This window comes from Uncinocarpus reesii, genomic scaffold (assembly GCF_000003515.1).
Source record: "Uncinocarpus reesii 1704 scaffold_1 genomic scaffold, whole genome shotgun sequence".
In the NCBI taxonomy this organism is placed as follows: domain Eukaryota; kingdom Fungi; phylum Ascomycota; class Eurotiomycetes; order Onygenales; family Onygenaceae; genus Uncinocarpus; species Uncinocarpus reesii.
Window position 1 is genome coordinate 3,053,806 of NW_003052500.1, and position 19,582 is coordinate 3,073,387.

At 51.8% G+C, this 19,582-nt stretch overlaps 10 protein-coding genes across 10 annotated transcripts; 5 read left to right on the forward strand and 5 right to left on the reverse strand.

Annotated features, from left to right (window-relative positions):
• Positions 1 to 85: 85 nt before the first annotated feature.
• On the forward strand, positions 86 to 871 carry UREG_01237 (uncharacterized protein; the record flags this gene model as incomplete). The annotated part of the gene is made up of 1 exon (XM_002541675.1): positions 86 to 871. One exon carries the CDS (start codon positions 86 to 88, stop codon positions 869 to 871), a length of 786 nt encoding a protein of 261 aa, XP_002541721.1.
• A 689-nt stretch (positions 872 to 1,560) lies between these two features.
• Positions 1,561 to 3,101, reverse strand: UREG_01238 (homogentisate 1,2-dioxygenase; the record flags this gene model as incomplete). Its single annotated transcript, XM_002541676.1, has 4 exons — positions 1,561 to 1,681; positions 1,750 to 2,403; positions 2,471 to 2,980; positions 3,034 to 3,101. The coding sequence occupies 4 exons, from the start codon at positions 3,099 to 3,101 to the stop codon at positions 1,561 to 1,563; spliced, it is 1,353 nt and encodes a 450-aa protein (XP_002541722.1).
• A 423-nt stretch (positions 3,102 to 3,524) lies between these two features.
• UREG_01239 (fumarylacetoacetase) lies at positions 3,525 to 4,979 on the forward strand (the record flags this gene model as incomplete). Its single annotated transcript, XM_002541677.1, has 1 exon — positions 3,525 to 4,979. The coding sequence occupies one exon, from the start codon at positions 3,525 to 3,527 to the stop codon at positions 4,977 to 4,979; it is 1,455 nt and encodes a 484-aa protein (XP_002541723.1).
• A 260-nt stretch (positions 4,980 to 5,239) lies between these two features.
• On the reverse strand, positions 5,240 to 5,932 carry UREG_01240 (maleylacetoacetate isomerase; the record flags this gene model as incomplete). The annotated part of the gene is made up of 1 exon (XM_002541678.1): positions 5,240 to 5,932. The coding sequence occupies one exon, from the start codon at positions 5,930 to 5,932 to the stop codon at positions 5,240 to 5,242; it is 693 nt and encodes a 230-aa protein (XP_002541724.1).
• A 253-nt stretch (positions 5,933 to 6,185) lies between these two features.
• On the reverse strand, positions 6,186 to 7,022 carry UREG_01241 (uncharacterized protein; the record flags this gene model as incomplete). The annotated part of the gene is made up of 3 exons (XM_002541679.1): positions 6,186 to 6,627; positions 6,804 to 6,853; positions 6,906 to 7,022. 3 exons carry the CDS (start codon positions 7,020 to 7,022, stop codon positions 6,186 to 6,188), a joined length of 609 nt encoding a protein of 202 aa, XP_002541725.1.
• Positions 7,023 to 10,616: 3,594 nt separating this feature from the next.
• UREG_01242 (uncharacterized protein) lies at positions 10,617 to 11,956 on the forward strand (the record flags this gene model as incomplete). Its single annotated transcript, XM_002541680.1, has 2 exons — positions 10,617 to 10,799; positions 10,865 to 11,956. The coding sequence occupies 2 exons, from the start codon at positions 10,617 to 10,619 to the stop codon at positions 11,954 to 11,956; spliced, it is 1,275 nt and encodes a 424-aa protein (XP_002541726.1).
• A 628-nt stretch (positions 11,957 to 12,584) lies between these two features.
• UREG_01243 (biotin synthase) lies at positions 12,585 to 13,886 on the forward strand (the record flags this gene model as incomplete). Its single annotated transcript, XM_002541681.1, has 2 exons — positions 12,585 to 12,809; positions 12,906 to 13,886. The coding sequence occupies 2 exons, from the start codon at positions 12,585 to 12,587 to the stop codon at positions 13,884 to 13,886; spliced, it is 1,206 nt and encodes a 401-aa protein (XP_002541727.1).
• Positions 13,887 to 14,069: 183 nt separating this feature from the next.
• On the reverse strand, positions 14,070 to 16,764 carry UREG_01244 (uncharacterized protein; the record flags this gene model as incomplete). The annotated part of the gene is made up of 6 exons (XM_002541682.1): positions 14,070 to 14,242; positions 14,315 to 14,916; positions 14,977 to 15,897; positions 15,964 to 16,331; positions 16,398 to 16,491; positions 16,571 to 16,764. The coding sequence occupies 6 exons, from the start codon at positions 16,762 to 16,764 to the stop codon at positions 14,070 to 14,072; spliced, it is 2,352 nt and encodes a 783-aa protein (XP_002541728.1).
• A 609-nt stretch (positions 16,765 to 17,373) lies between these two features.
• On the forward strand, positions 17,374 to 18,745 carry UREG_01245 (uncharacterized protein; the record flags this gene model as incomplete). Its single annotated transcript, XM_002541683.1, has 3 exons — positions 17,374 to 18,139; positions 18,205 to 18,347; positions 18,413 to 18,745. 3 exons carry the CDS (start codon positions 17,374 to 17,376, stop codon positions 18,743 to 18,745), a joined length of 1,242 nt encoding a protein of 413 aa, XP_002541729.1.
• A 308-nt stretch (positions 18,746 to 19,053) lies between these two features.
• On the reverse strand, positions 19,054 to 19,536 carry UREG_01246 (uncharacterized protein; the record flags this gene model as incomplete). Its single annotated transcript, XM_002541684.1, has 1 exon — positions 19,054 to 19,536. One exon carries the CDS (start codon positions 19,534 to 19,536, stop codon positions 19,054 to 19,056), a length of 483 nt encoding a protein of 160 aa, XP_002541730.1.
• Positions 19,537 to 19,582: the final 46 nt, after the last annotated feature.

A 19,582-nucleotide genomic window follows, 5' to 3' on the forward strand; every position in this document is an offset into this window, starting at 1 on the left:
TCCTTGTGACGACACCCAAAGTCGCAAAAAACTTCCTTCACTCCAACCCTTTCATCTGAACCCACGAGCTTTCAATCAGACCAACATGGCGCCATCACCGTTCGCAGCCGGGGCAGCGAAGCCAAACCTCTCGTCAAACGACTCCAAAGTTCTTCAGGCGCTTTTCGACGCAGAATCGTCTCCTTCACCAGCGTCGTCGACGGCACAGACCGACGAATCACTCCCTCCACTCCCGCATATCTCTGAGTCTGAACTGCCCGCCCTTCAAGAGCGCGAAATACAAGCGATCCGCCGCATACAAACTACAGATGCCTCTCCCTCAATCGACGCCATCAAAACAACTATCTCCGAACTGTCAGCGCTGATCACAGACCACCCCAAATATGCTTCGGCCTATGTGAATCGCGCTCAAGCATACCGTCTACTCGTCGACGCTGAAAGCAAAGAGCCGTCTTCCTCCTCGTTATCAGCACCAGCAACTACGCCAACGCCAGTCTCACAGATCTTCTCCGACCTCGCCGACGCTATCACCCTCCTAACCCCAAACACCCCAACATCACCCGTCTCGCCACTCCAAGCACGCATCTTGGCCAACGCGTACACCCACCGCGCTTACATTCTTTACAAGGCCGCTCGTACCGACCCTTCCTCCGCAGACGGCCGAAACCAATTCCTCCCGCCCACTCTACAAGACGCGAGCGACGACCGGCTAGAGGAGTTGGCAAGCTTTGATTTTCAGGCGGGAGGAAGATACGGAAATCCAGTGGCGAAGCAGATGGCGGTACATACCAACCCGTACGCGAAAATGTGCGGTGCCATTGTCAAGGATGCGATGAAGGCGGAGATCAAGGAGTGGGCAGACCTGAGGTAGTTGGGAAGTTGATTGTTCTACAGAGCACTTTCGCCCTGGCCTTTTCGGTGAGCGCGATACCGTGGATCGAGGCCCCGTTTTTTTCTCATTTGTGACACTACCTGCTTTCACTTTGCTTGGCTATAAAGCGGCTATTTCGGATATTTTGCTGTACATACATATTTTATATTGACGACCGATATGACCAATAAACACATAGAGCACCAATCATGCAATACGTGATTTTATGATTTTCACATGAAGTCAACCAGCCCCCGGGACAGCGACGGGTGATTCCTGCCCTGTGCTTTTAGCACCATGCGAGATATCACACCTCTATGCAGGTGGCACATTTGTGTCACAGCAAGGGGTTTCACGGAATCGATGCTTGAGGTTCACGACCGGGCTGGCCATCCACAGAACCGGGCAGGGCGAAATCACAAACAGAGTCATGCATCGCCGGCAAACAAACATCTCGGTCATTTAACCAAACCAACTCATTTCACCCACTAACCCGTAGAGGCGGTTGTAGATTGAAGAGATAGCCAGGATGACGTAGAAGGAGATAGATCATGAGTATTAAGCTATATACAATTTTTTTTTCCCTGGCAGGAGACCTGTGACTGATTGTCATAACTCAATCTAGCCTCCCAAGTGTAGAAAAAAAAAAAAAAGGGCCGGAGAAAGTATTTCAAGGGTAGTACAAAGGGTTAGTTCTTTTCCGGGTTCTTGAAGTGTCTCTTCAATGGAGTCCAGCTCTCGTCATTGTAATCTTCCTGCACCTTCTCGCAGGTCTTGAGGCCCCATTCAGAGACACCAACCATCAGGCAACTAGATTTTATTATCACATGTGAGTTCGTCTAGATCGAGATTATATCATAATGGCGGGGCAACCTTACCTCTCAAACATGAATGCCATGCTCCCTTCGCCGACCTTCTTCGGCACCAATTCCATGTTACTAGCACCCTCGTGCGCTGAGGCATCAGGGCCGTGGGAGCTCATGACGTTATGTAAACTGGCTCCCGCGGGTCTGAAGCCACCGCCCACTTTGGCATCATAGTCTCCGCAAATCAAACCCATGAATTCAGACATGGTGTTGCGGTGGTACCACGGAGGGCGGAAGGTATCCTCGGCGACAAGCCAGCGCGGAGGGAAGATGACAAAGTCAGCAATTGCGGTGCCGACGTGATCTGAGGGGCCGGTGAGGACGGTGAAGATGGAGGGATCGGGATGGTCGTAGGAGATGGAGCCAATGGTGTTGAAGCGGCCGAGGTCGTATTTGTATGGGTAGTAGTTGCCGTGCCAGGCGACAACGTCGAAGGGGGTGTGGTTTTGTTTGGCGCAGAAGAGGTTGTTGTTGAATTTGCTAATGAGTTTCCATTCGGTGGGTTCTTCGCCTTCGTCCTCGAAATAAGCCGTGGGAGCCTGGAAATCACGGGCATTGGCGAGACAGTTGGAGCCGATGGGGCCAAGTTCAGGGAGCTGGTAGTGACCCTGGTAGAGCTCACAGATGTAGCCACGGACCGGGCCTTCAGGGAGGGTCACACGGTATCTGAGACGGTGTGAGCACATGGAGCCCCAAAAACAAAAAAAAAGGCACTACAACTCCTGGAACCTACCTGATACCACGAGGGATAATGCAGATCTCATTTGGTCGCACGAGAATGCGGCCCAATTCTGTCTGAATATCCAAGACACCGTGCTGGGCAACGATCAGGAAGTCACCATCGGCGGAATAAAAGGCTTCGTTGCCCATGTCTTTGCCGGCAGCGAAAAGCAGGATGCCCAAACCGGTCTTGGTCGTTGGGTCACCGGCACCTGCGACCAAATGCAATCCACGCACCCAGTCGACATTCTCATCGAGATCGAATGGGTTCCAGCGGAGCTGATTGGGGATCTGGCGCAGTGACGAGGCGTCCTTGGTCAGCGACGTGTGATATGTGGAAGGGTCTACATCCTCGAATGGCTCATGTGCGGCCGAGGGCAGGATTCGATAGAGCCATGATTGCTGGTTCTCGTGCCTGGGAGCGGTAAAGGCTGTTCCGGAGAGCTTCTCAGCGTAGAGGCCCAGTGGGGGCTTCTGGGGCGAGTTCTGTGCGACGGGAAGAGCACCCTTGATAGCTTCGGTTCTGCCCTACGTGTTAGCCCTGGGGTCGCGATATAAGGATCATGGGGGACACACTCGTGATAGGAGCCGAAGCCGTTCAGGTAGGAGTATTTCTCGGGGGCTGAGAAATTGGAGACGGGCATTCTGACAGTTGATTCTCTTGTGCAACGACGATTATCTGCCGGGGGCGATTGGAATTGGAGTCTGGGCTGCTGTCGTCAAAAAGGGCGATGTATCTTATTAATACCGCGATAGAGCCGGAGCCGAAGCGACAGCCCATCGCCTGATACCTGGGAATTGGCGGGCAGCCGCAGCACGATCGCGGTATCTTTGGATCGGGGAGCAATCCCGTTATTTCCGACCTCTCGGGGCTGCGCTAAACCCCTTTCGGCGTAAACACCCCGCAGCGATGACGTAATCCCGCAACTAGCCGGGCGGGCGAATTCCGCACTTCCCCGCGCTTGGAAGAGGCTGATTGGCTGGCGGGATGAGGTAAGCAGTCAGGGCGGAACGGCGTGCGATTGGCTGCACTCAAATGGAGGGGCTGCACCCCGCGATTAGTCAACATGCAAGAACCAGAAATGCGCTTCTTAATCAACGCCATGCGGTCGCTGCACTGCGTCCATTTGCTCTGCTCCAGGTCTCCCTCCCTCACCGCGTATCTGTCCTGCTCCATCACCACCTCCGTCCGCCTCTTCTCTGCTGCACCGTCGGGCACCATGGCTTCTCAATCGTGGCTGGACATCCCCGCCAGCTCCCCCTTCTCGCTGGCCAATATCCCCTTTGGCGTCATCTCCACCGCTCCTTCCGCAACCCCGCGGCCCGCCATTGCCATTGGTGACTATGCCTTGGATCTCTTCACGTTTGCTTCCGCCGGCGGTTTCTCGAAGCTGCCTGCCTTCCAGCCGCACATTGATGTCTTTGCGCAGCCCGTACTCAACGAGTTTGCTGCGCTGGGGCGACCAGTGCACCGTCAGGTCCGCGAGTACCTGCAGGACATCTTCCGGGCCAACACCTCGCACCCCGAGGTTTTGAAGGACAATGAGGAGCTCAAGAAGACTGCGCTTATCCCCCGCAAGGATGCCACCAACCACCTGCCCATGAAGATTGGCGACTACACCGATTTCTACGCTGGCCTCAACCACGCCTACAATGTTGGTGTGCTCTTCCGTGGCCCCGATAACGCCTTGCAGCCCAACTACAAGCATCTTCCAGTTGGCTATCACGGCCGTGCCTCGTCTGTGGTTGTTTCGGGCACTCCCATCCGCCGTCCCAACGGCCAGATCTTGGCCAACCCCGCCGCGGACCCCAAGGTGCCCGTCTTCTCTCCCTGCAAGAGACTGGACATTGAACTGGAGCTGGCTGCTTTTGTTGCCACCCCCAACAAGATGGGTGATCCAGTTCCCATTGCTGAGGCGGAAGACCACCTGTTCGGTGTCGTGCTGATGAATGACTGGTCTGCCCGTGATATCCAAGCTTGGGAATACATCCCGCTCGGTCCGTTCAACGCCAAAAACTTTGCAACCACTATCACCCCCTGGATCGTCCTCATGGACGCTCTCGAGCCGTTCCGCACCCAGGGTTTGGAGCCGGCAAACCGTGAGTCGATCCTCCCCTACCTCCGCGAAAAGAGACCCGACTCCGCATACGACATCAAGCTGGAGTTCGAATTGAAGAACAAGGGCGGCCAGCCAACCTCTGTCGCCAAGACCAACGCGAACAACCTGCTCTGGTCTTTCTCGCAGATGCTGGCCCACCACTCCGTCACGGGCTGCAACATGAACACCGGTGACCTGCTCGGCTCCGGCACCATTTCTGGAACTGAGCCCGGCATGTTCGGCAGTCTGTTGGAGAACACCAACGGCGGAAAGACTGCCATCAAATTGGCCGATGGCTCGGAGCGGAAGTTCTTGGAGGATGGCGATGAGGTCACCCTGAGAGGAATGGCAGGCCAGGAGGGAAGCTATGTTGGGTTCGGCGATTGCTTTGCTGTCATTGAGCCCGGTCATCAGATCAACTGATGGATTGGTTGCTGGATTAGAATTCATGTAAATGTGTTTTGATTGACGTTACATATGGGTTTTGTTAACGGCTTAAAAAATGATGACGAAAACTATCGATTGATTAGACAATACTCCGTAAAGCTACTCCGTATCCTTTAAGTAGAAATCTGAGACGAAGACACCCGAAGCAATCCCCAGTTTTGTTTGAAAAGTTGTCACTGAGCCTCCCCAGAGAACCTCCACCAATAAGTTAGGAAAAGAAAATCATAAAATCACAATCATGCCCTCAATTCCTCTGGCGTGTCCTCTTGTTTCTGCCAATGTCCCATCTGGACGGCCTCCTCCTTCAACATCTCCTCAAACACCCTCTTCACATTCGGGAACTGCGCCAGATCCATCCCCACCCGCTGCGCAGACCAGATGGCCGGAACTAGACACACATCGGCCAGCGTAATCTCATCGCCCACACAGAACCGGCCTGCACTGCGCTCCAGCAGCTTCTCCACCGCACCGAACCCTTGCTCAGAGAGCTCGCGCGACCAGACAGCCGGATCACCGCTGAGCGCCTTGACTCTCTTCTGGATCTTGAGGTTCGTCACGGGCTGCACGTCGCAGGCGATAACGAGGCAGATGGAGCGGACGTGAGCGCGCGCGGCGAGGTTCGAGAGCGGGGGCAGAAGCGGGCGGGCGTTGGGAAAGGCTTCTTCGAGGAATTCGAGGGCGGCGACGGATTGGCCGATGGTGAAAGACGCGAAGGACGGGGACGGGTTGTCGGGGAGGTTGGACACGACGAGGAGCGGGACGGTGTTGGTTGGGTTGAGGGCTCTGTAGGCGTCGGCTAGCTGGTCGCCTTTGAGCAGGTTGACGGGGTGGCGGGTGTAGGGAAGCGACTTGAGGTGCAGGGCGAGGCGCAGGCGGCCGGAGCACGAGGAGCGGAAGTAGCCGTAGAGCTCGAGGTTGGGAGAGGCCATGGTTGGTTATTGTTGGTGCGTGATTCATGCAGGAGGCGCTGCGAATGCAAGGGACGCGGCTCTTAAGGATACGAGCTCGGAATGTTGATCGCCTGCAGCATCCCAGCGGGAAAAACAGCCGGCTGGTGCCACGGAATACCGCCGCAGACCCTGGCTGGCGATCTTCCACGACGTCGGTTTCGGCATCAAAAGTGAGTCTCATCAATTATTATTATCTGCTAGGCTGGCTTTGCTAATCAACATCGCTATCAAATCAGTCTTCGTCGTCTGTTTGCTCGTCCACCTCGCATCTGGCAAGGCGACGCTTTAGCTGCTCAATCTCCTCCTTCAACGACGCATTCTCATTCTTGACACCCTCCGCCATCCGCAGCTCGTGCACTCGGTCTTGCACCTCTTTTCGCATCTCTCTCCTCTCCTTGATGATCCACTCTCTCAGCTTCTGATTGTTCTCCTTTTCGACCCGGAGGCGCTGCTCCATCGACAGCCTGTCTTCCAGCCACTGTTGGCGCGCCCCATCCAGCCTTTCCGGCGTTCGTACTCTTTGTATTGGAGATAACCCTGGCCTCACTAAATTCGGACAGTCTGCGCGTACTGTGGGGTGGATGCGTGCCGTTGCCGTTGCATTTGCATTTGCATTTGCATTTGGCGCGTCGCTGGGTCGCCTGGCCGGGTGGTCTTCAAAACTGAATACGGCGCTGCAGCCCAGCTCGACATTAGCCGTCAACTGACATGGATGGGATAATTCTGTGCGAAAGGGGATTCATCGCGTCTACTTTCATCCGCGCGCGGAACGATGCCAGACGCAGACGACTAATTGATTCAGACAAAGACAAAGCAAACGCCTGTGAGCGAGTTTCGTTCAATTAGTTACCTGTGACGCGAATCATAAGTCCCAGACGTTTCAAGTTCTCGGTTTCCAATCTATCAATCGTGGTCAGTTATCGACGATGTGATACTGGCAAGGAACACAAACCGTGAAAGTTCCCCGAAACACTCTTAGGTGCTCATGCTCACCCTCCGCTCTGTGATACCTCGCCGGGTAAGGCGGTGGTGGATCGATTTGGGGCGGTACCTGTATTGGCAGCGGCATTGTACCGTTAGTGAGTCCTGTGGGCTATCCAAGCCTGACCGGTCGAGAGAGGTGCTCTAAATAGAGGAAGTAATGAGCGAAATGCTCATGTTCATCCTCCATTCTACCCGGGATTTAATCACGATATACCAGGAACACAGGGAGGGAAAGCGTCATAGATCATTTTCATAAGGCTGAAGCTCGAGTCTTCAAGGTTGCCCACGGAAGCCTATCAAGCCCAGTGTTCACGTTTGAGATTCACTTCAACTTTCAATATCCGATACAGCTTGTTGGATTGAGAGTTTCCGGAGACGGAACGTGAAGTGTCCTGGCGGATGCATCACTTCCGTGAAGCGGCGATGGCGAATTCCGCACCTGGGGACAATTCCTTGATGCGCCGAAAAATGCCCCGTCTAATCACCCGGGTAAGCCAAACTGGATCCTAACCACGCCAGTTTTCAAATTACGTCTCTCGCAATCTTGAGGAGGGGCGGTGTTTTGGACATCATGGTGAAGGTTACATCCCTTTCTCACAGGTGAGCCATTGGCATTGCCTTTTAGGCGGTCGAATTCGGATCATTCTGTTAGCTATCCCAGATCCCAGCTGATATCTAGGCGGGTTCTCGAGCCGTTCACTGCGGGCTCAATTGGAATACTATAATCCAAGTCCTATAATCTGGCTACCATACGCCTAATACTAAGTGAATGTCTGGCTCCCCTGGTTACGTGAAGCGTAAGGCTGCTTCGCCAAACCTTTGGCTCAAAGACCTCCTGTTACATGGAACTTTCAAAGCCTTATAGATTGCCTATTTTGGCGAACTATGGCACTGTGGCCCCCCATATGGGAATTTTATACCAAGAAAGTTGTCCTTCGGCAACTCAGATGATAAATGAAAGCATCTAAGCCCTGTTTTGAAACAAATCCCCAAAGTGCACCTTTCCAATACTACAGTTGATATCTGACTTGGCTCTATCACCTCTCCACTGTTACCATCACTATATTAATTGTCAAACCAGGTATATGAATTAAATTTCACTTTCGTCGGAACATTCACTTTCGTCGGAAATTCTTCACTTTCCTTTCACATTCCCTTTCGTCGGATATTCACATTTTGACCCTCACCCCTAGTGATTTGAAAAGTGACCTTCACCCTTCACTGGAGAGCCTTCTTCTCTTCTACTATAAAACCCACCTTTGTGCAGCTCAAAGTTCTAACCTCTACACATCTCCATATCAGGCATCTGCTTCTCCTAACAATGCAAGCAACTGCATATTATTTTATGTTGCTACTCTAGCATGAAATATGGGAACTGAGGCCTGCATACTGTATACCCTCAGGAGAACACTTTTATCACAATAATATGTCATTTATTGCAACTTATCACTTTGTTTAGAACATACCATTTTCGTCGGAACATACAACTTTCATCGCAGTATCATTTATGGCATTCTTGTCGCAAAACTTACTGGCTCCCTTTACTTGAAACTTAGCCAAAGGTTTTCCGCGAATGACCGCGCGCGCGGTGCGGTACTCGAGTGAGAGCGATATCTCTGTGAAGACGCGGAGCTTGTCGAAACCGTTGCACGGATTGAGGAGCGAATTAAGGCTGATCCTGCTTGAACACGACATGATTGACGCTGAAGCGGATACAGTCATGGTACGACAGGCAGCCATAGAAGCCCAGCAGCATTTCTTAAATATTTTAAACTTCTCCTTGATCAATCTCTATTGTCCTTTCAACATTTCAGCGGAATCGACATACGAATTCTTGGGAATACAATAAAATCTTATACGGCCCATGGGAGGCCTTATTCAAGCTACGACAACTCCGAAAAATATCCAAAGGCGCCGGGTCCTGAAACTTGTGAGAAACCCGCTCCCTCACCTTTTGTTTACATCTTACTCCAACAAATCAGCTAACTCATTATATGTACTTTACAGTGCATCCTCCCAAGCCTAGATTCCTATCAATTCTCCTTATATAAATCGCCATGGAGAGTACACCATCCCACTTTCCAAATGGAATAAAAACCGACATGGATGAGCTTGAATCCTGAACCGTGTGCTGTCACAAAAGCTCTCCGGTACCGGGTTCAAGGGTGGCTTGTTGATCCTCTGTCCAAATACCCAGAGTTCCTACAGTCGACCTCCCAAGGCTTCCTTTCCTCTTCTCACACACTCATTCAATTAATATGATGCAGATTCTTTGAGCCAGCTTTCACCAATACTATTACCTATGCAGGGACAAGTGGCTTTTGTTATGCCACTTCCCTCCTGCTTTCTAAGGTGACTTACCTCTATCACAATACTCTTCAGCCAAGTGAGCATAGGCTTTTAATTACAAAGGGCCTTCACTGAATTGATACCTCAGTTTGGCTTCACTTTTATGACATTTCTGGCTTTCGTCGGATCAGTCACAGTTGGTCCTTGTTCTGATTAAGTTCTGTCACATAACTGGCTTTCGTCGCAGTATTTGCTTTACATGTTCAAAGGTTTGATTCACTTTCGTCGCATCACTGACTTTCGTCAGATCGGTTACTGTTGAATCCAATTCTGACTCACTTTTGTTTAGACAACTCGCCCGAAGGTTTCGGAGTGTACTTATAAGTGGCTCTTAACCTTTCGAGCAACTAGCCACCACGGATTATACACTCAGTTGGAGCTCGAATACCGGAAGCCTATATTATGGCACTATCGCAACATTCTACTATAAGAATACCTACCTAATTGCCAACGTCGGTTGGACTAAGCTCTCTTAAATATATACCATTTCAAGGGTGTTTACCGTCTGCACGCAAACGGATCCATTGGGGATAATATTGCTCTCTTTTGAGTCGTTGCATCCGTGCTACTTTTGAAATGAGGTTTCCAACTTCACTCCTTGTGGTAAGTGTTTTTAAACCTTTTGCTTTGGACAGATATTAACGTGTCCGAATCCAAAGTCATAGGGGAAGAGCACCCTTTGAATTCGACCTTAACGTGCTTGACTTCGCTTTCTTATGGTTCCGCCATACAGGCCCCTACCATATATCACTCTTACAAATACTAAATGCCCATAAATATTTGCCCTTGCGGGTATACGAACGCCTAAGCTTGGGGGCAAATTCTCAGCAACTGTCCTGCCTTTTAACAGCTTACAGTTAAGGAAATAAAAGGAGATGGCTTATTCCTAATACTAAAGGAAAACTAGGAATATGTGGCAAGGGCATAGATGGGCGGGTTTATTGCATAATCGAGCTTTGTTGTCAGAACTTTTTGCAGCATACATTCTTCCGTTAAATCCATGCTTTTTCACCCTTTTTGCCGCCCTTTTGTTTCTGATTGGCTTGTTCGGTTGTTCGAATTGCCGAAATGACGAGCATTTACTCAGAAGTTAGTAATCAAGTCCCCGGATTTTTGCCGGGGGATTCTCGCGCAGGTTGTTTCTGTACGTTTCTAAAATTTTCAATTCTTTTTCTTTCGATTATAAAGCAAGTGCTTCTTCTTCTTGTATATATTGTGCTTTGTATGCGCTTTTTGCGAGCGAGTTTTCAAGGTTTTGCTTTGCGGATAATTCTTCAGCCTGCTGAATAGATATATCTTTGCTTCGAAGAAATTACTATTGTTCTTCAAAATGCCCTTGGCTAAGAGTTTAGAAGGCGTCCGGAATGAAGCTGCTCCTGGAATAAGTTATTTCTCTCCTTATCAGAATCCCAGAGCTGGTACGGCGGCAGATCCCCAGTCAGATGGAACGAAGCCGCCCAAGTTGTTCCAACCTCTAAAATTGCGGGGTGTAACATTCCAGAATCGCATTGGGGTACGCTTCCAAACGGGTACCGTTGGGTGCTTCTGAATGAGATTAGCTGACAGATTTATTCTTAGTTGTCTCCTCTATGTCAATATTCTTCCGAAGATGGACATCTGACAGACTGGCACATCGCTCACATTGGCGGCATCGCACTGCGCGGGCCTGGATTCATGCTGATTGAAGCTACTTCTGTCCTTCCAGAAGGCAGGATCTCCCCCGAAGACGCGGGTTTATGGAAGGATTCCCAAATCGAGCCCATGCGACGCCTTGTCGAATTTGTCCACAGTCAGAGTCAAACCGTTGGAGTCCAACTCGCGCACGCGGGCCGGAAAGCAAGCACCCTAGCCCCGTTCCTTGCGACGGGCGATATTGCCGTGGAAGAAGCCAACGGATGGCCGGACGATATCAAAGGCCCCAGTGACATTCCTTATTCTACCCGGATGGGCCAACCCAAGGCGATGACAAAAGCGGATATTGAAGAATTCAAAGAAGCGTGGGGAGCAGCTGTTCGACGCGCGGTTAAAGCTGGGTTTGACTATATCGAAATCCATAACGCACACGGATATCTCCTGTACTCGTTCCTCTCACCGGTTTCGAATAATCGCACGGATGAATACGGAGGAAGTTTTGAAAATCGGATTCGACTTACTCTTGAGATTATTGACATTTCCCGCCAAAACATGCCCGAAGACATGCCATTGTTCCTCCGCGTATCTGCAAGCGATTGGCTAGAGGAATCTCGCCCGGATTTGCCAAGCTGGAAGTCGGAAGATACCGTGCGTTTTGCGCAGGCGGTAGTGGAAAAAGGAGGGGTGGATTTCCTTGATATTAGTTCAGGAGGTAATCATCCTGATCAGAGGATAACACTAGGCCCGGCTTTCCAGGCGCATTTCGCCATCGCCGTGAAAAAGGCAGTGAAAGACCGGATCGCGGTGGGAACCGTGGGAAGCATCACAGACGGCAAACAAGCAAACGACTTGCTTGAGCGAGAGGGTCTGGATGCGGTGTTAGTGGGGAGATTGTTCCAAAAGAACCCTGCAGTGGTGTGGAAGTTTGCGGAAGACCTGGGAGTTGATTTCAAGCTTGCGAACCAGATTTCGTGGGCATTCGCTAAACGAGGATCGACCGGATTTCTGAAGTTGAGAGGGAGCGAGCAGAAGAATTAGAGCGCAAGAGACGGCCTCTGACGAGACGGCAATCATGATACCTACATGTAGATTCTGTGAAATAGAGACGAATATAATAATAGACGAATATGAAAGAAACAAACAGAACAAACAGCAATGCCGAATGCGGACTAGTGCACCAAGCTTGATGACTAATGTACGATGACATAATCAGATATGGGAGCCGAGGATTGCCGCTTTGAACCGCATCCGTCCGGTGGCCGAAAGCGGGAGCGCTGGACTTCATCGACGTCAATCAGCATCAGAGACGCACATCTGCGGACAAGGACTGTGATCGGAAGGGCGTTGAGCAATCCAGGGCACGGGTAAGCGCTGTGCAATACCTCCACCGTCATTGGCGCATAGAGAGTTGTCTTTTTGTTGGGGCAATGCTAACGATTTGTGCGGGCTAGCAAACTCAACACCAGCGCCCACGGAGCTCCCTCTCGAAACTACCCCACCATCAGCCGCCGAGAAGACAGTGATCCCTCGGAACCTTTTGACTAATTGCGGTCTCCTCGTCATCCTGGGGAACTGTGTGCTGCAATTGAGGGGAAACGTCTCTCGAGGCTGGCCCTCAAAACAAGCCTCAGTCACCTACTCTATACACACCACCAGATCACCCGCAATGGCAGCGTTATCCCTTCCCCGAGTTGCTGTTTCGCGGTCACTGTTGCGCCGATCATATGGCACAGTGCAGAACACAGTTATCCCTCTTGTTGCAAGCCCGTCCTCCCCGGTAAACAATGCCCTTCAGGGTGCCTTGTTGGCAACTGGGCCTCGGATGGACTGGTCCCGCGAGGAGATTCAGAAGATTTATGATACCCCATTGAATGAACTGACATATGCGTCTGTATGTTTATCCCCCTCCCAAAGAATTCAATCGCTAGCAGCAATGTCTAGCGGGTGGTCATTGTGATGTAGTAAATGCTTATACCGTAATGTCAAGGCCACCATCCACCGACGCTTCCACGATCCTGCGGCGATTCAAATGTGCACTCTCATGAATATCAAAACTGGTGGATGCAGTGAAGATTGCTCCTACTGCGCTCAATCGTCCCGCTACAACACAGGCCTGAAAGCCACGAAACTCAGTCCCGTCGACTCCGTTCTCGAAGCTGCAAGAGTGGCCAAGGAGAATGGTAGCACCCGTTTCTGCATGGGCGCCGCCTGGCGTGACATGCGCGGCCGGAAGACCAATTTGCGAAACATCAAAGAAATGGTTTCTGGCGTGCGATCTATGGGAATGGAAGTCTGCGTTACCCTGGGTATGATCGATGGCGATCAAGCAAAGGAGCTCAAGGACGCGGGACTGACGGCGTACAACCACAATTTGGATACGTCGAGGGAATTTTACCCATCAATCATCTCCACAAGATCATACGACGAGCGACTGCAAACACTCGGACATGTTCGCGATGCTGGGATCAATGTTTGCTCTGGTGGTATTCTGGGATTGGGAGAAGAAGACTCTGACCGCGTTGGATTGATACATACGGTCGCCACCCTACCCTCTCATCCTGAATCATTCCCAGTCAACGCACTGGTACCGATCAAAGGAACACCCCTCGGGGACCGCAAAATGATCGCTTTCGACAAGATCTTACGTACCGTCGCGACAGCACGTATTGTTCTGCCTATTTCTATCGTCAGATTGGCGGCCGGGCGCATTTCCATGACTGAAGAACAGCAGGTGACCTGTTTCCAGGCCGGCGCCAACGCCATTTTCACCGGAGAGAAGATGTTGACTACAGACTGCTCTGGCTGGGAAGAAGACAAGAAGATTTTTGACAGGTGGGGGTACTATCCCATGCCGCCATTTGAGCGGGGTCAATATCGTGGAAAAGCGACATCTGAGAATCCCGCTACCTCTGGAGTTCAGGAACAGCAACAGATCAAAGATAAGTCCCAGGCGCAAGCGAATGTATAAACACGTTTTTTTTTTTTTTTACAAAAAAAAGTCAGGATCGTGCATTAGATTTATGGATTTTGGGCGCGAAAAGATCTTTTTGTTTCATCTCTGTTTATATGCCCAGGGTCAAGCCCATAATGCGGCGAGAAGTAGCTAGTTTTAACAGGTCTAATACAACCGGAACTATGGAGGGTAGACTTTTTAAAGCAACGCTTTTCGAAGGAGCCCTTCAATTCTCGAAAGCGTTTCTGCTTTCGATGTTACACTGGCCATGAGGTAGAGCACGTTCCCCAGAACTCTAGAATGCACGTTAAATCCGTTCTGTCCAGCGGTCAACTGTTTCTGTAGCCCGCTTGCAGCGGTAGACGTGTAGCCTATAGACTAGGGATCAGTAAAATGCCACAAAAAATTGGCTCAAGACAAAGGAAAGGAGAGAGAACACAGACCTCCGCCACCCTGGCTGTCCTTCAAGGTGATACTCAACACAGTCCCCAACGCAAATATGCTCTCCACCTCTGCCGCGAACGATAAATCTCTCACCAAGCCCTGTGACCATGTACTCCACACGGCCGGGCCGCCCGCATCGACAACAGGAGATTCTCCCTGCTGGGTTCCCTGCTCGTCCCAATCCCTGGAATATCCCCGCCAATAGCCGCTGTCCTCCATATCCATCATCGTCCGCACCGAGCTAACTGCCACGCTGCAGCCAAGCGCATTCGCAGTGTAGCTGTGTCCGTGAAGTAGGGCGTCATGCTTGTGTGGGCTGTCAAAGGCCTGGAAAATCTCGTTGCTCGCCAAGGTGGTGCAGAGAGGAACCAGACCGCCGGTCAGGAGCTTGGCGTTAACGACGATGTCTGGATGGGTTTGGAGGAAGGAGGCGGCGGTGCGGCGACCGAGACGGTAGAGGCCGGTGAAAACTTCGTCGAAAACGATGGGGAGACTGGACCAGTTGGTTGACGGAGACGACGGCGACGGGTTAGAGGATTGTGTGAATATCCGAGGGTTTTCGCGAATGACTTGAATGAGAGACTGTTGGAAAAGGGGATCACTGAAATGGAGTTCAGCAGCAATTCAATGAGTGCCGGCCATGGATTGTTCGAGTACTTACGAAAATAACATGCCGCCAGCACCGAGGATGATGGGCTCGATTATCAAAGCGCCGAATTTCATTCCTTGCTTTGCAACCAGATCGTCGAGAGTAGTTTTGATGTAGCTTCTATACTTTTGAGCAAGTTTTGAATCCTGTCGCGCTTGAAGATTGAAGATGGCGGATAGGCTGGGGAATTCAACATCGCTCCCTAGAGAAGCCTTCATTTCTTCCGGAATCGTAATGCTCCATATCCCCTTAGACATTTGTACTTTGGGGAAATCAAACCAATAACCACGTCCTCTGTACCATTCCACTCGCTTATTATACGTAGAAGGCTCAGAGCAATCCATCACACCAATCGTGTCGCCGTGGTAGCTGCCCTTGAGGCCGATAATGCTCACAGTTTCCGCGCTTGCATCCCAGCCATATCGACCAGCGGCGGCCCGCAACGCCATTTTCACGGCCACTTCCATTCCCGTGCTTCCGTTGTCGGTATAGAACACCTTCTTCAACCGGGGATTCTGCGTAGCGTCGAGCAGCAGTTCAGCTAGTGTCAGTGCGGGCTCGTGGATGTTTCCTGCAAACATGACGTGACCATAGCGACCAGCAGCATAGGCGGATGTAAGAGCCAATTCAGGGTTGCCATGACCTAGTCCTTGGGTCCACCAGGATGCTGAGCCATCGAAAGTGGGCTGTAATAGTTCTGAGCCGGCGTGGGAAGTCTGGTCGATGGTTGAATTCGCGTCAGACTTCAGGGTCTGGAAACAATCATCATGGGCTGAATCGATCACCGTGATGTTCTTTGGCGTCATTCCATGATGCTGAGTAAAAGGGTACCATATCGTCTCGTGGGCTCTGGTAGTCATGCTATCCAACCGCTCAACACGGAGCTGGTGCTTTATTTTGAGTTCATCCAGGAGCGCAGCAATGCTATCGTGTCTAGATGCATGCTCATAGAAGGCAGTCATTGCTTCCTCGTCCTTGGGGCTGCGGTCAAACTTTCACCGGCTTCCTTTGCCCGGCGGCTGTGGCAGTGTGTACAGCTGGACTCCCTTTTTGTGAAAGAAATCCCGTAGATATCCATGGTTCTGGTAGTACTGGTCCTCAAACACAATGACCCCTTCGACGTCGTACCCACGAATCGAGAGAGATTCATAAGCGGAAATAGACGCTGATACTCCACCCAGCCTAGAATCGCCGACCAAGACAACAGGCAACCGTAGCGGCCGATATAAATCTGCTTGCAAGCTGCCGTTGGGCCCCGGAGAAAGCACTCCGCCAGCGGTTTCAACGAGTGCGATGCCGGGACCTTGCTGGGCCCAATTGTTCAGGGTCTTGGAGATTGCCTCGAGGATTTCGCTATCTGGAGGGCACTGAGAGGAAGCAGTCAATTAGTTAACTGAATGTTTGTGTCCCACACAATTCCAGGGCCCGCTCACCAGTTTCGTCCGAGCAGCAAGATGCGGGCTCACAGGGTCGTCGAACTGGTAGAGACATCTGGTCGAGATCCCTTTTGCGTAGCGGCTGATGTGCCTATATCATCCAATGGCGGCCAGTGTCAGCATCCACGTCCCAGCCGATGCAAGACGGTGGCAACAATCAGGCGACGCACCTATCATCTGCATCGTCGAGAGGTCCCGTAGACACGGGCTTCAGGAACCAAAGCTTCTCATCTGGCTGGCGCGACGGAATTGCCTTGCAGAGGATGGTCGACACAACTGTCTTTCCCACGTTCGTGTTGGCGCCGTAGATCTGATACGCACGCGCAGTGCGCCAGAGCCCGCTGCCGACGAACGAGGAGATCATGGTGAGCGACTGCGACGCCCGCGGTGAAGAGGGAACCCGGGACAGTCGAGTGATGACGCGCAGACTGGCCCAACGGACCCTGGTCTCCAGGTCAACATAAATATAGAGGCTGCTGGTCGGCCCTGGCAGCCCGCTGCCGATCGAGTGCTAGGTTTGCTAGTGAGGAGCGATGCCCATGGAAGACTCCATCCAACGGACCCTGGCCGCCGGGCTGGGGGTTGCGATTCAAAGAACGCCGCTGGCTCTGGACGGGCGCTTCGACCGCGTGAATTTATTGCGATTCGCTGCGGTGCCCTTTGGGTGTCTCATCTTTGCGTCTTTTCCCAACAGTTTTTGGCCTCACGCCGGCGGTCAACAAACATGTCCGCCATCATCGCCAGCATCGGACAAGCTCCTTGCACCTTAGCGGGGATGCCGCCAACGCCTGGACTTGGTTAACTATTACATATCTTGCTGCTTATTATCCGAGGCTTTTGTGTCTGGACGTCCCTCGCTCCGTCACAAGGTTCCTTTAATTTCCTCGATATTTGCTTAGTTGCTGGGTTCCTGGGAATTGTGCTCCCAGCCTCTCTTCCATGGTCAGCACCCATTGCCATCTAGTTGACCGTGATGAAGACCACAAATCCGCTCCTGGAAGCCTTTCGCGCCGTCTTAGAGGAGAGAAGGGCCAAGGGACGCCTCAGGGCCTTGAAGGTGCTTCCTCCTGACGTCGCGGACTTTTCTTCAAATGACTTTCTGTCTCTGTCCATCTCACCCGCGTTCCGTGAACTGTACCTGGACAATCTCTGCAAAACATCCAATTCACACCGCATTGCCAGCAGCGGCTCCAGACTACTGGATGGGGACACCGACTATGCCGAAGATCTAGAGGAGTTTTTAGCCAGGTTTCACAATGCCCCCAGCGGCCGCCTGTTCAATTCCGGATATGATGCCAATGTCGGGATATATTCGTGCATTCCGCAGCGTGGAGATGTCATCATGTATGATGAGTTGATCCATGCCAGTACGCATGATGGCATGCGACTCTCCAGGGCCGGGAGACGCACGCCGTTCAAGCATAATTCCGTCGAGGATTTCCAAGAGAAGCTCCAAAAGGAAATAGACCTGGATCCTTTGGTACGTTCTGGGAAACGCAATGTCATCGTGGCGGTCGAGTCGCTCTACAGCATGGAGGGAGACTTTGCACCGATACGAGAAATATTAGACGTGCTGGAATCAATGCTGCCCTTGAGCAATGGGCACTTGATAGTCGATGAAGCCCACTCCACGGGCATATTCGGGCCTCGCGGAGCAGGAATCGTCCAAGGTCTTGGTGTGGAGGACAGGGTCTTTATCAGATTGCATACGTTTGGCAAAGCTGTCGCCAGCAATGGAGGTACGAGTCGCCATTCCCAATATCCGTTACAAAAGCGCGGAAGACGGAAGCTAACTCTGCTCCAGCCATTGTTCTATGTGCCCCGATAACAAGGGAGTATTTGACGAATTATGCACGTCCATTGATATTCAGCAGTGCAACTGGGTTGCCCAGCCTGGTTGCAACCCGTACTAGCTACGAGCTCATGGCTGAAGGTGCAACAGAGCCGGTACGTCCTACATCCCTTCCATGACTTTTAGGGCCTTCTAAACTAACAACGGGCAACGTGAACAGCTCCAGGCGCAGCTGCAACAGAGAATCGAGCTTCTTCGATCGAGCCTCGCCAACATTGCACCAGCAAGCAGCGCCATTCTATGCATCAACCATCATCCCACATCCCCTATCTTCTCGCTCAGGACAAAATTTCCCCATGATCTGGCAAAGATCTGCCAAAAGGAAGGCCTAATGGTGCGCGCGATAATGTCACCCACCGTGCCGCTCGGCACCGAACGGGTTCGAGCATGCCTTCATGCGCGGAATTCAGTGGAGGAATTGGAAAAGCTTGTCGATGTCATTCGTAAATGGGTGCGGGTAAAAGAAAAAGAGCTAGAGCGGGCAAGGCTGTAGCCGGTTAGACAAAAGTCGATTTCAATTGATGCTCGATCAGAGCTGTTGAGGTTTGGGAGGCATGATTGTTTATTGTCAGGCTGACATAGAACCGTCTGTGGGTAAAAAAAGAGTGTTGTCTTTAACAAGTCATACTGTCTGAACAACGGTATGAAGCGACCTCTGCGTTAACACGATCAAGATAGTAAATCCAAAAATAGCAAAAGCATCATAGGGTATTTCTTCTATGCAACGCTCCGTATATCCCAAGCCAAATTCCTAAACGCCATCCTGCGATGCCCGCCATCCAAGACTCAATACGAAAGGAATCATGATTGTATCCGTACCATTTCCGCCTCTAAAATCTCTGCAAACGGCGCCGCCTGAGCACAGGTCTCCTGGTACTGAGCCGCACGCATCTCCCGCAAAACATAGTCCGCCACAGTATTAGGATCGCGAGACGCAGGCCTGCCAATTCCAATGCCCACCCGGATCAGGATCGGCGGCAAACCCACGTCCTCCGCAGCACCGTTCTTCCCTCCCCCCTTGGACAACGCAGAGGACGCCGGCAGCAAATTAGCCTTGACTAAACTCTGCGTCACACTTTTGATCCCATTATGTCCGCGGGCCGATAGCTCAGCGCCTCCCCGGCGGATCCGCAGCTCTCCCGGCGCCAGCTCCAACTCGTCATGCACGAGTATCAAGCTCAGTGGCGGTCGCGCATCGGCCTTGTTCTTCTTTCTTATTCCCCCCCGTTGCACTGCTCGTGCCAAGCGAGAGCACTGCCGGCACCGCCTCCCCGCGACAGCCATGATTTTATAGGCGCGGACCCAGGGTCCGACCCGAAACGTTCATGAG